The following is a 13,012-nucleotide window of genomic DNA, read 5'->3' as shown; positions in this document are numbered from 1 at the left end:
TTCCTTCTCTGCTCTAACAAGCAGAAATTCTGGAAGAGTTCTGGACTTCTAACTACTTTCCTGAGGCCTACCACCCAGGTATGTGCTGCTAAATGTTTAACCACTGACTTCATTCAGAATAAACAAATACACATGACATACTTTTAACTTTAATCTACATTACTGACACATTTTCTATCACTTTCTTTAAGTCTACACCAGCAGTATCAAACTCAGATAGAAAGAGGGCCACTAAACATTAGTTAAAGATCCCTGCAGGCAGCATATTGATTTGAAAAACCACATATTAACATTATGTTCTATTTTATTTTTATTTACTTTGTTATATGTTTTCCAAGTGCATTTTAATCTGGCTCAAGCTGTAATTGTTTGACACCTCTAGTCTAGACTATGAATAAAACAAGTCCTGATTTATAGCATTTGCTATTTTCCAAGGTGGAAATGTTCTCACTGAAAATTTAACAATTGACTCCCCTGGTATAATCTGGTTCCAGGACATCTCTGGTCCTATCTAGTGTTTTTTTTTTTTTTTATGCTCTTCCTTCCATGTCTTATGAACAGAAGAAAACCAAACAGAAAAGTATTCTGTAGAAACATAATAAGAATAGGGAGAACCAGAAAAGGGGGCCTTGATGGGATCTTGCCTAAGTATTAAGTTGGTTTTATTTTCATAAGATGAACACTGGAAATTTGTAGCAGTGGCAGTTTACAGAGTTATAAATAACTTAATAAATGTTTATTTAGTATTTCCTCTAAATTGTAGAGTTGCTGGTATTAGTGTCAGATATGATATAATGGAATAAAAAATAAGACAACATGCTTTAGAAAGTCAAAAGCAATGTGAAATTTGTTAAAGCTGTAGAAGCCATTTTGTTTAAACCAAGCTATGTTTTAGAAACATCTACACAACTTGTGAGAAATTCCATCCACCTATTATTATTTTGGGAGTAGGGAATAGAAACAAAAAACACTCCTTTATTAGAGAACATCTTTGGAAACTTATGAAAACAGTATCAAAGGGACAGCTAGATAGTGCAGTGAATAGAGCGCAGGCCCTGGAGTCAGGAGGACCTGAGTTCAAATCGGACCTCAGACACTTAACAAAAAAGCTAGCCATGTGACCTTGGGCAAGTCACTTAACACCAACTGCCCTTCAAAAAGCAAAAAAAAAAAAAAGTATCAAAATTGTTTGACACAGAGTTCACTAAAAATCAACCTCATGAGGGTAAAAGGCTGTGAAAAAGGTTCTGTGAATGCCAAAAAATTTATAGCAGCACTTTTGCTAAGCACTGGAAACAAAGTAGAGGCCCATACACTGGAGAATGGCCAAATAAAATGTGGGTACATGAATGTGATTGATATTATCATTGGGTTCTTAGAAATAATGAATAGAGAAGCATGGGAAAACTTAAGTGAAACAATGAAAAGTAAGCAGGCCTGGAAAAACATTATAACAAATGACTAAAACAATCCATAAATGGAAAGAACAGCAACAATAAAATGAATGAAGCAATCCAAAGTGAACGCTACAAATGAGAAAGCCTTTCTCCTTGCTTTGCACAGGTGAGAACTATAGTGGTAAAACCCTGCAGCTAATGTCAGACTTTTTTCATTATGTTTTGTTTTACCTACCTGTCTAAAAATATTTTTAAAACATTGACTGTTGGGGCGGCCTGGTGGCTCAGCGAGTAAGAGCACCGGCTCCAGTGTCGGGATGACCTGGAGATCAAATCCCGGGCTCAGATACTCAGCACCACACCCAGAAATAACTGGCCATGTAACCTTGAGCAAGTTACTTAACCCCAATTGCTTAAAAAAAAAAAGAAAGAAAGAAAACATTCACTGTTACGAGCTCAGTGGAAGATGGTGAGGGTGATTCAGTAGGGAATGTAATGAAAAAACACAAGATTCCAATGTAACTTTTTTTTTACAATGGTCAATATTTCAAGGAGGAGACACTGGAAGCTGATGAGAATGTGGCAGACTTGTTCTTTTCAAAACATACAAGAAAATATAAAGAGGATTATAATCTATGATAAGAATGAAAGAAGAAAACTAGGAGGCCATGAATACTAATAGAAAACGAAATCAGGAAGCTTAGGAAGAATAAAGTGCATATCCTTTGGAAGAAGGAAACTAGAGATGAGGCTTAAACTTAAAAAAAGATTTAACTTCTCATTTTACTATCAAGAAGTCCTCAGAAGACTAATCCAAGATGTTAGATGTTAGTTAGCTCAAAGAAACTAAGCTTCTCATGCTCCCCACCCCAGAAAATAGAGACTATTATGAGAAAAGATGATTAAAAACGAAAGGACAAACCTATCAAAATTTTAAAATAAGCAATGAAAAATGCTAATATATAACAAACAATTCTAGACAGCAACCTACACAAGAAAACTACTAGACAAGATCTCTCAAGAGACATCCTCAACTGAATAAATGACATTCAAAAAGATTACCCATGATTTAGTATTGCTTAAAAATAATCACAGAGCCACAGAAAAGAAAAATTTGATGTTAAAGAAATCAAGAAAAGAAATTAGCTGAGAATTAATTTAGAAATGCCCACAATCCAGAGCACAACTAGTAACTGAGAGTTAAAAAGAATTATCCAAATTATCAGAAAACACCAAAGACTTAAGTGACAAACCTGGAAATCACAACACAGAAATCTCAGGATTACTGACATCCCAGAAAATTTATGTAATACAAGAGGACTTCCCCTCTCCTCACTGCATATCATACGGATGGCTTTTGCTACTCTCTCCTTCTTCACCCATCTCATTTGAAGGGGTGGCCTTCCTCCCTACCAAGGCTAGGCCTTCTACCTATTCAACTGATCCCATTTCATCCCACCTCTAACAGACGACTCCTTCTCTTCCCCAATCCCCCACTTATCTTCATTCTGCACTCATCTACTCGCTCCTTCTCTACGGCCCACACACATGCCCGTGTCCATCCTACTATCCCTCATAAATCTCTTCTGCCCTTTATGGCTAAGCTCCTTGAGAAGGCCATATGCGATTCTTCTCTCCCTATGTTCTGGTTCTGAATTCATCATTCTGAAACATGAAATCAACTTTGCAACTCACACCTCCTCAGATCACTTCCCAAACCAGCTGCAGGGCTCCACACCACACACCCCATCCCATGTCAGTTTCTTTTTACATATTTCCCCATTAGATTGTAAACTCTTAGAGGGCGGGAAGTGTCTTGTGCCTTTCTTGGCATTCCCATCACTTAGCACAGTGCCAGTCACTCAGTAGACATTTAGGTATATATATATTTTATGAGCAATCAGGGTTAAGTAACTTGCTCAAGGTTACAGGGCCAGTTATTTCTGGGTGTGGTGCTAAGTGTCTGAGCCCAGATTCAATCCCCAGGTCATCCTGACACTGGAGCCGGTCCCTGCTCAGTAGACATTTAATAAAGTTACTGACTACTAAGTCATTTAGCCACAGACTATCACACAGATAGCAAATGTCAGGTGGGATCTGAATGCAGGATTTTCTCATTTCAAGGCAATCACACTATCTTCTACTTCATGCTACCCCTATTATACCTATAATTTCTTAAAGAACCATAAGACACGAACATTAGAATACCATAACTTATTCAACTATTCTCCAGATGGTTTCTAATTCTTTTTTCTATTACAAATAGAGTAGCTGTGAATGTTTTTTTTTTTAAATACATAGATCTTTCTTCCTCTTTTAGTGACTTTTGGATAGATTCCTTAGCAAAAGAATAACAGAGGTGAAAGTGTTGAAGAAAATTCTGTACTCTGTATTTTATGCACAAGGCTTCCAAAACAGTTTTTATTCATTTATGAATATTCTAAGGAAGAAATGCTTAAATATAAGAGTCTCCTCATACCTTAGGACACCTAAGTCATTTTGATGTCAGAGTAAATTTCAATCATCAGTCAAGAGCAAGCAAGGATCCACACTTTAATGATTGTTACATTCAGTGAACAGTTTGCTTCACAGTGGAATCTAGTAGGTCAAAAAATAATCCAAAATATTCTTCTATAGGCTTACATAATCAAAGAGGTTTCTTGTTTCTTTTAGGGGAATCATTAACCTAATTCCTCTAGGGAATGCTTCCAGATCCATCCATCCAGGTTCACCCCTTCCTCCCCAGCCTTTATAAGGTGACAGCCCTAATTAGTTTAGGAAGTCCTCCACAGACTTTCAAAAGAGAGGAGAGCAGGACATTGTTTTGGAATTGATAGTTAAAGAAAGACTATGAATAGCTTCTCTTTGAGATTAGTCCAAAGGCCTCCGGGTAGGTTAATCTTTAAATTCTTTCTTAAAATTTCTAAATGAAGGAGGGGAGGAGCATTTAGTCTAGCAGACTAAATACATTCACAAAATGTATGTTCAGTTCTATGTACCTTTACAGCATATTGCTATTTTGCTCCCTAAATAGCCAGACCATTCTCTCCAACAATGTATCAGAGTTCTCTGACAACACTTTTCTAGATATTTCTGACCTCTAGTTAAGTTGTTATTTGATAGAATTGTGAGGGAGATACTGGAGTCTGTTGAGTAGGAAGCGACAAGGTCAGACCTACACTTCAGGAAGTCACTTTGGTAGTTGGGAGGATGGATTAGCCTGGGGGACTAGGAGGATCTTGTAACAGGGAAGTTTGAAAGTGAGAAGATTTGAGGGGAAAGATGCTAAGTTCAGTTTTGGTCATGCTGAATTTAATGGACATCAGGAGGTTAATAGAGTTTGGGTCAGGATAAGCAGACTGGAGAATCATCTGCACAGAGATGGTAATTAAATCTACGGGAGTTTGTGAGATGAGGAACTGAAGTAGTATAGAAAGAGAAGGTTCAGACTGACCCTTGGGTGTGATTAATGGGTGTGCCATCCTACAAAGGAGACTGAGAAAGAGCAGTATGATATGTAAAAGGAGAACCTGGAGAGAATGGTGTCCTGAAAACCTAGAGAAGAGGGTGACTAGCAGTGTCAAAAGCTGCAGAGAAATCAAGAAAAATGAAAAAAGCCACTGGATTTGTCAATTAGGAAATCACTGGTAACTTTGGAGAGAGGATATTCAGTAGAATGAAGAGGCTGGAAGCTGGCTGACAGAGTTAAGACGAGAGGACAAAGTGAAGATACCTACTGTCATTAGATTTTCAATAAGTTTAGCTATAAAGGGAAAAAACAACAGTAGTAGAGATGGAAGGAGTTAGTGGTGAGGGAGGCAAGAGTAGCAAAAGGCATCTGCTGAGTGATATGAGATGAGGAGGGGAAAAGAGGGAGCTCTCAGCAAATTGCCATAATTTTTTCGATAAAATATGAGACAAAGTTCTCAACTGGGAGGGTGGGGGGAGAGGGAGCCATGGGAGGTTTGAAGAGGGATGAAAAGTTTTGGAAAAGCTAATGAGAAAGTTAATTAGAAGGTACAGAAGGTTTGCCTTCTATAACAAGTGAGGGTCATCTGAGGTTGTATAGTAAACTCATTGGGCTCACGGCAGTCGAGATTTTCTCCATCTTTATTCAGTAGCAAAGGCAGGGGATTATGAGAGTCATCCAAGACTGAGGTTTGACAGGAAAAGATCAGCAATATGATAAGGGGACTCAAAAGAAGAGGGCTGTGTAGATATGAACTGGTTCACTAAGGAGTCAAGATGGAGAAGAGAGAAAGGGTAGTATAAGGATGATGACCTGAAAGAGAGCTGAGGGATCAAGGCCTGCTATGGACAAAGAGAAGGGTTTGGTAAGGGAAGGAAGAAGGAGTGGTGGAAAACCTACATATTACGGTCAGTTAAAGAGATTCTGGACTTCTTGAACATGGGGATGGAGTATTTGTGGGTGATAGTAAAATCAAGGATATGACCATCTTTCTGGCTGAGGTGGGCAGAAGAGTAGGTCATGGGAGTGAGTAGGGTAAGTTAGGGTGTTTGAGGAAGAGTCAACATGTACAATAAGGTCACTTAGTCTAAGGAGAGGAGAGGGCAGAAGTTAGGGAAGAGAGAAAAATTATGAACCAGCTACTGAACTCAATGTGAAAGGAATGAGAGTGACCTTGAAGTCTGTAGAACAACAGTGGGGTCAAATCAAATAGAAATGTCCCTTGCAGGGTGTGTACTAACTTAGAATACTGCAAATTAGCATTATTTATATAGTATTATATTTTTATCTTATTTTTGTTGAACATTTCTCAATTACATTTTAATCTGATTCTGGAGCTATTAGTCTCACACCTCGACTATAAACAATTACCAGGATTTTCACTGAGTTGTAAATACTGATTACATGAACGTCAAAGGAAGGAGAGATTCCTCAATAGTGGGGGTATGAGGAGAACCTGGAAGTGACAACAGGGAGGAAGGAGTATTTTGACTCCCCTACCTCAACCAGTGAGTCAAGGGGAATGAGTGGAAAGGCATCTAGTACTGGAAAGAGTGTCCAGAGAGGCTGTTATCAGGAAAGAGCCAGGTCCTGGTGATTGCTAAAAAATGGTAAGAGTGGGAGAGTTCAAGATTTGGGATGAAAAAAAGTTTGTTGACTATGAAAAAGGCATTCCAAAGGACACTGCCGATGGAGCTGGTGGTATTTGGTTGAAACTTTGGGTTGAAGGGTTAAGAGGGAAGGAAATGATGAACCGGACCATATGTTCCTAAAGCGGGTGATACTGCCCCTGGGGGTTGCTGGAACAATCCAGGGGGCAGTAATAGCCTCAAGTGCAATTAAGGGGCACTGAATAATAATAATAATTAATAATAATAATAGTAATAAGGGGGCACTGGAAGTATTAAGGAAAGAAAACAAAATTTTGAAAAATCGTGTTCATACATGTTTCATCTGTTATATAACAGAGTTAAAGTCATAGTGATTACATTATTTTCCAAATAAACACACAAAATCCAAGTTATAACCAATTAGTGGTCAAGTCTGCCAACAGGTCTTAAGAAGCAGGTGTTGGCAGGTGAGCTTGTCACACCTCGTTGGGAAGTCCAGCATGCACTGGCAGGAAGAGCTATGTGTAATGACTTGTATACAACAATATGATATGGTTACACACATCATCAAAATGTCAATGCAGGCAAAAAAGCACAAATTTACAATAAAATATTAAATTTAAGATGTGTCATTTTTAAAAAATTATATTCTTTTGAAATAAAGCAAGTTTCAAAAAAAAAACATCAAAAAGTTAAAGAAAGCAGATTTTCAGGAGGGCACTGAGTAATTTTTTTTAAGGGAACAGTAGGCCATGTAAGTTTGGGAACCTCTGAATGAGGTAATAGGGGATGGGGACTGAGGTTTGATGATGCCCTACACAGGATCAGAATCATAGGATATATATGGTATACCATGTATATGGCATAACCAGGTGTGGTTGTGTTCATCAATGAACAGAAGATACCACTCAATGGCATCTGTGTGTTTCCATCTCTATCCTGTGAAGAGTGCAGCTGACTTTAGGAGAGGCCCTCAGGCCAGCAGGGTCTGGAATCTTGTTGGCATTTAAGTTAAATCGGAGTTATAGACCACTTGTAGGTCACTTGTTCTGCTACTGTCAGTAAATGGTGCTTCATGCTCTAAAAGAAATTCTCCCTTTGTGATATCCCAAGCTGTCTACTAGGCTATCAATACGTTACATGACAAGAGGATATTGGAGATAAGAAAGGAGACAAGTGTAGAACAAGATGGAAGAAATCCAGTCAGATGGGAGGCCCCAATTCCTTTCTCTTCCCTCCAAAGGCTGGAGAAGGCAGGAAAGGGAAAGCCTGCAGTCAGAGAGAAGGTTGATTCTCTTCTAGGGAGGTTCTCTGCATTACAGGAGGAGAGAGATCAGGGCAGGAGGAGATGGAAGTTGCCTTTTTATGGGGCAGACAGAGGTTGTATCAGCTGGTCCCAGCAGCATTCCCTCAGGAGACACACATAGCAGGAGATGAGAGGCCCAGAGGCAGAGAAAGGTCTTGCCCCTCCTTCACTTGAGGCTGGAGATCAGATGAGGATAACTATTAAGTGGAAGTCTAGAGAATCATGGTCACATAGATGAAAGTTGGTTTGGCTCCTTGTTGCCTTCTCTTAGGAGACATGTGCAGCAGGAGATAGAAGATGGGTGGTCAGAAGAAAGTCTTGATACTCAACAAATGTTAAACAAATCTAGTACTTGAAATCCTGAAATACTTCAAGAAATCAAAACTGCATCAGTCTCCACATGTAGAATGAAACCCTCCACTAGTCAGTGAACAGTTTCATGATTGCAGAGGTCAAAAATTGAATTACCTGATGTCCAAACCTCTGATGATGAGGTAAGCTGAGTAAAATGTTCAATTTGTTATCTTAGATTTTCAACTTAATCACTTAAAAAATACTGAAAGCACCTACTTACTATGTGAAAGGAACTGACAGAAATATCTTAATTCTGTAAATAAAAGCTTGCAAAAAGTCTCCACATTTCACATAGCTGATAACTCACCATTTACCACAGCAAGTACCAATGGCTTATCAGAAACCGATATATAGATGTCACCTAAAAATACACACAGATTCTTTCCATTCCAGGGCTTTTAAGTAGTTTCTTTCCATATTAGTGATTTTTCAACATGGGTTTCATTTGCAAACAGAAGATACTTGTCCACATAGGGAAATACAATCATGAACCCTCCCTTTGTGATATTCTCAAGCAGTCTACCGGGTTGTCAATACATTACCTGCCGAGTGCTAGTCCTTAGGGTCTAGCCTTCCTTCAGACACTCACCCATCTGACAGCCACTGGTAAGCTGGGCTCCCAGACTCTGCTGACTGTGAATAAACTTCGACCTTGTCAGCTACCATGAAAGCAGAGTAAAAACCCACTCCAAACTGCCCGATGATCTTGCTGCTTGCCTCACTCTGGTTCTGCAGGGCATCCAGAAATGCCTGTGGTGAAAAGGAGGAGTCAGAGTGGTAAGAGTTTACCATGCTGGGGTACCCACTATTCTACAGGGAGGAAACTGGCAGATGTGTTCACTGTACAATCTTCCTAAAAGACCCCCAAGCTCAGCCCAAATGAGTCCCTAATGGTGACATACACATTTGGGGTAAGGTGTTTCTCATGAATAATCCTTGGCAATCTCCATAAAGCCTCTCTGGGCAGTTAACAAAGTTTTGTGGAGACCTTTAGTATGTGGGCTATGGTTATTTTCCTGCTAGTATTATCTACATCTATGTCTCCGCCTTAAAGGAAAATAGTAAAAGATTGGAGAAGCACATCTCTACTATTTGGGGGAGAGTAGAACCAGAGAGAACACATGATTCTTTGAAAGAAATGGAAAGCGATTAAAAGCTGTAAATGAGGGGACAGCTAGGTGACTCAATGAATAGAGCACTGGCCCTGGAGTCAGGAGGACCTGAATTCAAATCCCGCCTCAGACACAACACAAAAACTAGCAATGTGACCTTGAGCAAGTCACTTAGCTCCAAATGCTCAACCTTCCCCCCTGCAAAAAAACAAAAAAAAAAAGAATAAAGCTGTAAATGATGACAAAAAACACAAAGAAGGATGGGAAAAGGTCTATAGACCATTTAGAGTTATGTAATATATACTGGGCTCTTCCTGTAGATGGGAGAAGCCAAACTATCTCTTGAGGAAGTCCTACCTTATGTTGCAAGAAATAATGATTTAGATCTACAGGTGATATCAAATGAAAAGTCATCCAATAGTGGTCAGAAAGTGAAAGAGAAATGATTGCTAAAGACTTCTTGAAAAATGTAGAGACTGCTATCAATTAACCTGACATATAAACCAGAGGTTTACTGTCTTCCTGAGACTTACATCTAGGTTGAGAGCCTCCAGAAAATTATCAAGTCTGATGACCATTACTCACTCTGGAGATTAATATGGGGATAAATGATACCAGCAGAAGAAACTAAAAAGCACTTTTATTTTTTTTTAAATTTTTTAAAATTAATTTGTTTCCTTTTAGTTTACAGGATTTCAATTCCACAATTCCTTGAGTTTCACATTTTATCCCCCTCTCTCCCCTCCCCACCCTGGCAGCATATAGTCAAGTATAGGATCTGTAAATACTTTCACATTATACATTAGTCAGGTTATAAAGATGGATTGTATCAGATGGAATGATAAATGGTAAAGAGGACATAAAACCAAACAAGAGAAGGAAAAAGATCAGGTATTTTGCTTCCACCTATATATAAACTCAGTTCTTTCTAGTTCTTTCTCTGGATGCACACATTTCTCTCCATCATGGGTCTTTTGGGATTGACTTATATCACTGCATTGGTGGGAAGAGTCCAGTCTATCAAAGATGGTCATCACACATACTTTGTGACTGTAATTGTGTACAAATTTCTCCCAGTTCTACTCTTCTCACTCAGCATCAGTTTGTATAAGCCTCTCCAGGTAAATATGAAGACCGTCTGCTCCTTGTTTCTTATAGCACAATAGTATTCCACAATATGCATATACCACAACTTGTTCAGCCATTCCCCAATTGATGGGCAACCCCTTAATTTCCAATTCTTTGCCACCACAAAAAGAGCTGCTATAAACATTTTTGTACATATGGGTCTTCCTCCCACTTCTATGATCTCTTTGGGATATAACCCTAGGAGTGGTATTGCTGGGTCAAAGGATATGAAAGTATTTATAGCCCTTTGGGCATAATTCCAGATTGCTCTCCAGAAAGGCTGGATCAGTTCACAACTCCACCAGCAATGCATTAGCGTTCCAATTTGCCCACATCCTCTCCAGCATTTGTCATTTTCCTGTTTTGTCATCTTAGCCAATCTGACTGGTGAGATGTGGTATCTCAGAGTTGTTTTGATTTGCATTTCTCTAATCAATAGTGATTTAGAGCATTTCTTCATGTGTTTATAGATATGTTTAATTTCTTTCTCTGAAAATTGCCTGTTCATATCCTTTGACCATTTATCAATTGGGGAATGACTTGTATTCTTATAAATTTGACTCAATTCTCTGTATATTTTAAAAATGAGTCCTTTGTCAGAGACATAGGTTGTAAAAGATTCTAAAAAGCACTTTTAAAAAAACATTTTAAGTTTTGAATTCCAAATTCTATCCCTCCTCCCCTCTCCCTGAGGCAGAAAGCAATCAGATATAGGTTATACATGTGTAATTATGTAAAAATAGCATGCTCCAGTCTGTATTCAATCAATATCAGTTCTTTCTCTGGAGGCAGATAGTGTGCTTCATCATCAGTCTTTTGGGATTGTCCTGAATCACTGTATTCCTAAGAATAACTAAGTTATGGACAGCTGATCATTTTACAATATTGTTGCTGCTGTGTACTACGTTCTCCTAATTCTGTTCACTTCACTAAGCATCAGTTCGTGTAGGTCTTTCCAGGTTTTTCTGAAGTCACTGCTTTTCATTTTTTGTAGCACAGAATATCCCATTACATTCATTTGCTACGGCTCATCTAGTCATCCCCAACTGATGGGCATCCTTTTGGTTACCACTCTTAGAAAGCACTTCTAAGGATCACAAAAATCTGAGTAAAACTGGAGATCCTGGGGACAGAGGCGAGCTGAACAACCAGCGAAGAAGTTACTGTCTAAGAAAAAAATCTGCATTTCTATACCACTGGACAACTACAGCAACGATAGGCATTTTGGCAAGAGATGGAAAGCTTCTCTTCATTTAAAAAAAAAATGTCATAGAATTTTGTAAATCCAGAAAGGAAGCAGGAGGAGAAAAGCTTTCCACATAGCTCTGACAAGCCTGGCACCAAAGAGGTACTATATACAACAACAGAGGAAGAACAGCAGAAGACAGGATCAGTAATTCATCAGAGACTACATTCAACAGGAGCCATCAAAAAAAAAACCCCATAGACCTGGGATGTATGTATGTATGAATGTATGTGTGTATATATATATAATACACACACACACACACGTACAAAGTACAAGAAATACACAAGTAAAACACAAGGTTTTAATGGCAAAGAAGTTTTGGTTAAAAAAAAAATCAACTTTATAAAAACAGGATGGTAGAGAGACATGGCTAGACAAATTTTTTGTGAAACTATCTGGAGGTTTTAGTGAACTACTGGCTTAATATAAGTCAACTGTTGTATGATAAAACACTGAAAAACCTAATGCTATCCTAAGCTGCATTAAGGAAGGCAAAGTGTCTAGAATGAAAGAGATACTATTTTTGCTAAACCCAGTCTGTGGCACTACATTTCAGAAAAGACAAAGATAACCTAGAATAAGCCCAAAGTGCAAGGGCTGGAGAACGTGACATATGTGATTTGGTTGAAGACTGGGAGTGCTTAGCCTAGAGAAGATTTAGGAAAGAGATGATGGCTGTCTCTAAGAATTTGCAGGGCTGTAATGAAGGAATTAAATAGACTTGTTCTGTTTGGTACTAGAGAACAGAACTAGGAGAAATAAGAAGTTGTTGCAAAAAAATAAATTCTGCTGATTTTAAGGAAAAACTTTAATAGTTAAGTTATACAGAAGTGGAATGGACCACACTCCTCTTCACTGCACTCTTTTTAAGAACATACAAGTTGATCTGGATGGCTTCTGAGGTCCAATCTCTCTTAAGGGTCTCTGTGATTCTGCAAAGTAACTAAACACCCTCAGAAATAAGTAGCCTGCCTTCAACATGAGCTGTTTCTCCCTTTATATTACCCTTATTTGCTGTCCCTCCTTGTATCTTCAGACTAGCCCATTGTCCTTCTTATTTATGCCTGACTGGCTATTCCTTGAGAATTTCTTGAAGGATGATTTCTAGGCTCTTTTTTTCATCATGGCTTTCAGGTAGTCCAATAATTTTTAAATGATCTCTCCCAGATCTATTTTCCAGGTCAGTGGTTTTTCCAATGAGATATTTCACATTGCCTTTTATTCTTTCATTTGTTTGGATCTGTTTAACAGCATCTTGATTTCTCATAAAGTCATTAGCTTTCATTTCCTCTAATCTAACTCTGAAGGAATGATTCTCCTCAGTGAGCTTTTGAGATTCTTTTTCCATCTGGCAAATTTGGCTTTTTAAGGCATTCTTCTCCTCATT

The 13,012-nt window shown here is 38.5% G+C and overlaps 1 protein-coding gene across 1 annotated transcript in view; it reads right to left on the bottom strand.

The window, feature by feature from the left end:
- TRAP1 (TNF receptor associated protein 1) overlaps positions 1-13,012 on the bottom strand; it is an 82,920-nt gene that overhangs the window by 19,142 nt on the left and 50,766 nt on the right. Inside the window, exon 6 of the mRNA XM_069106586.1 lies at positions 8,726-8,886. Within this exon, the coding sequence (XP_068962687.1) occupies positions 8,726-8,886 (161 nt within the window). The remainder of the gene's footprint in view (positions 1-8,725; positions 8,887-13,012) is intronic.

The sequence above is a fragment of the Petaurus breviceps genome, unplaced genomic scaffold (assembly GCF_028583685.1).
Source record: "Petaurus breviceps papuanus isolate PSGF00001 unplaced genomic scaffold, PetGlider_PUasm1.0 138, whole genome shotgun sequence".
In the NCBI taxonomy this organism is placed as follows: domain Eukaryota; kingdom Metazoa; phylum Chordata; class Mammalia; order Diprotodontia; family Petauridae; genus Petaurus; species Petaurus breviceps.
This window is presented reverse-complemented; position numbering and strand designations above follow the sequence as displayed.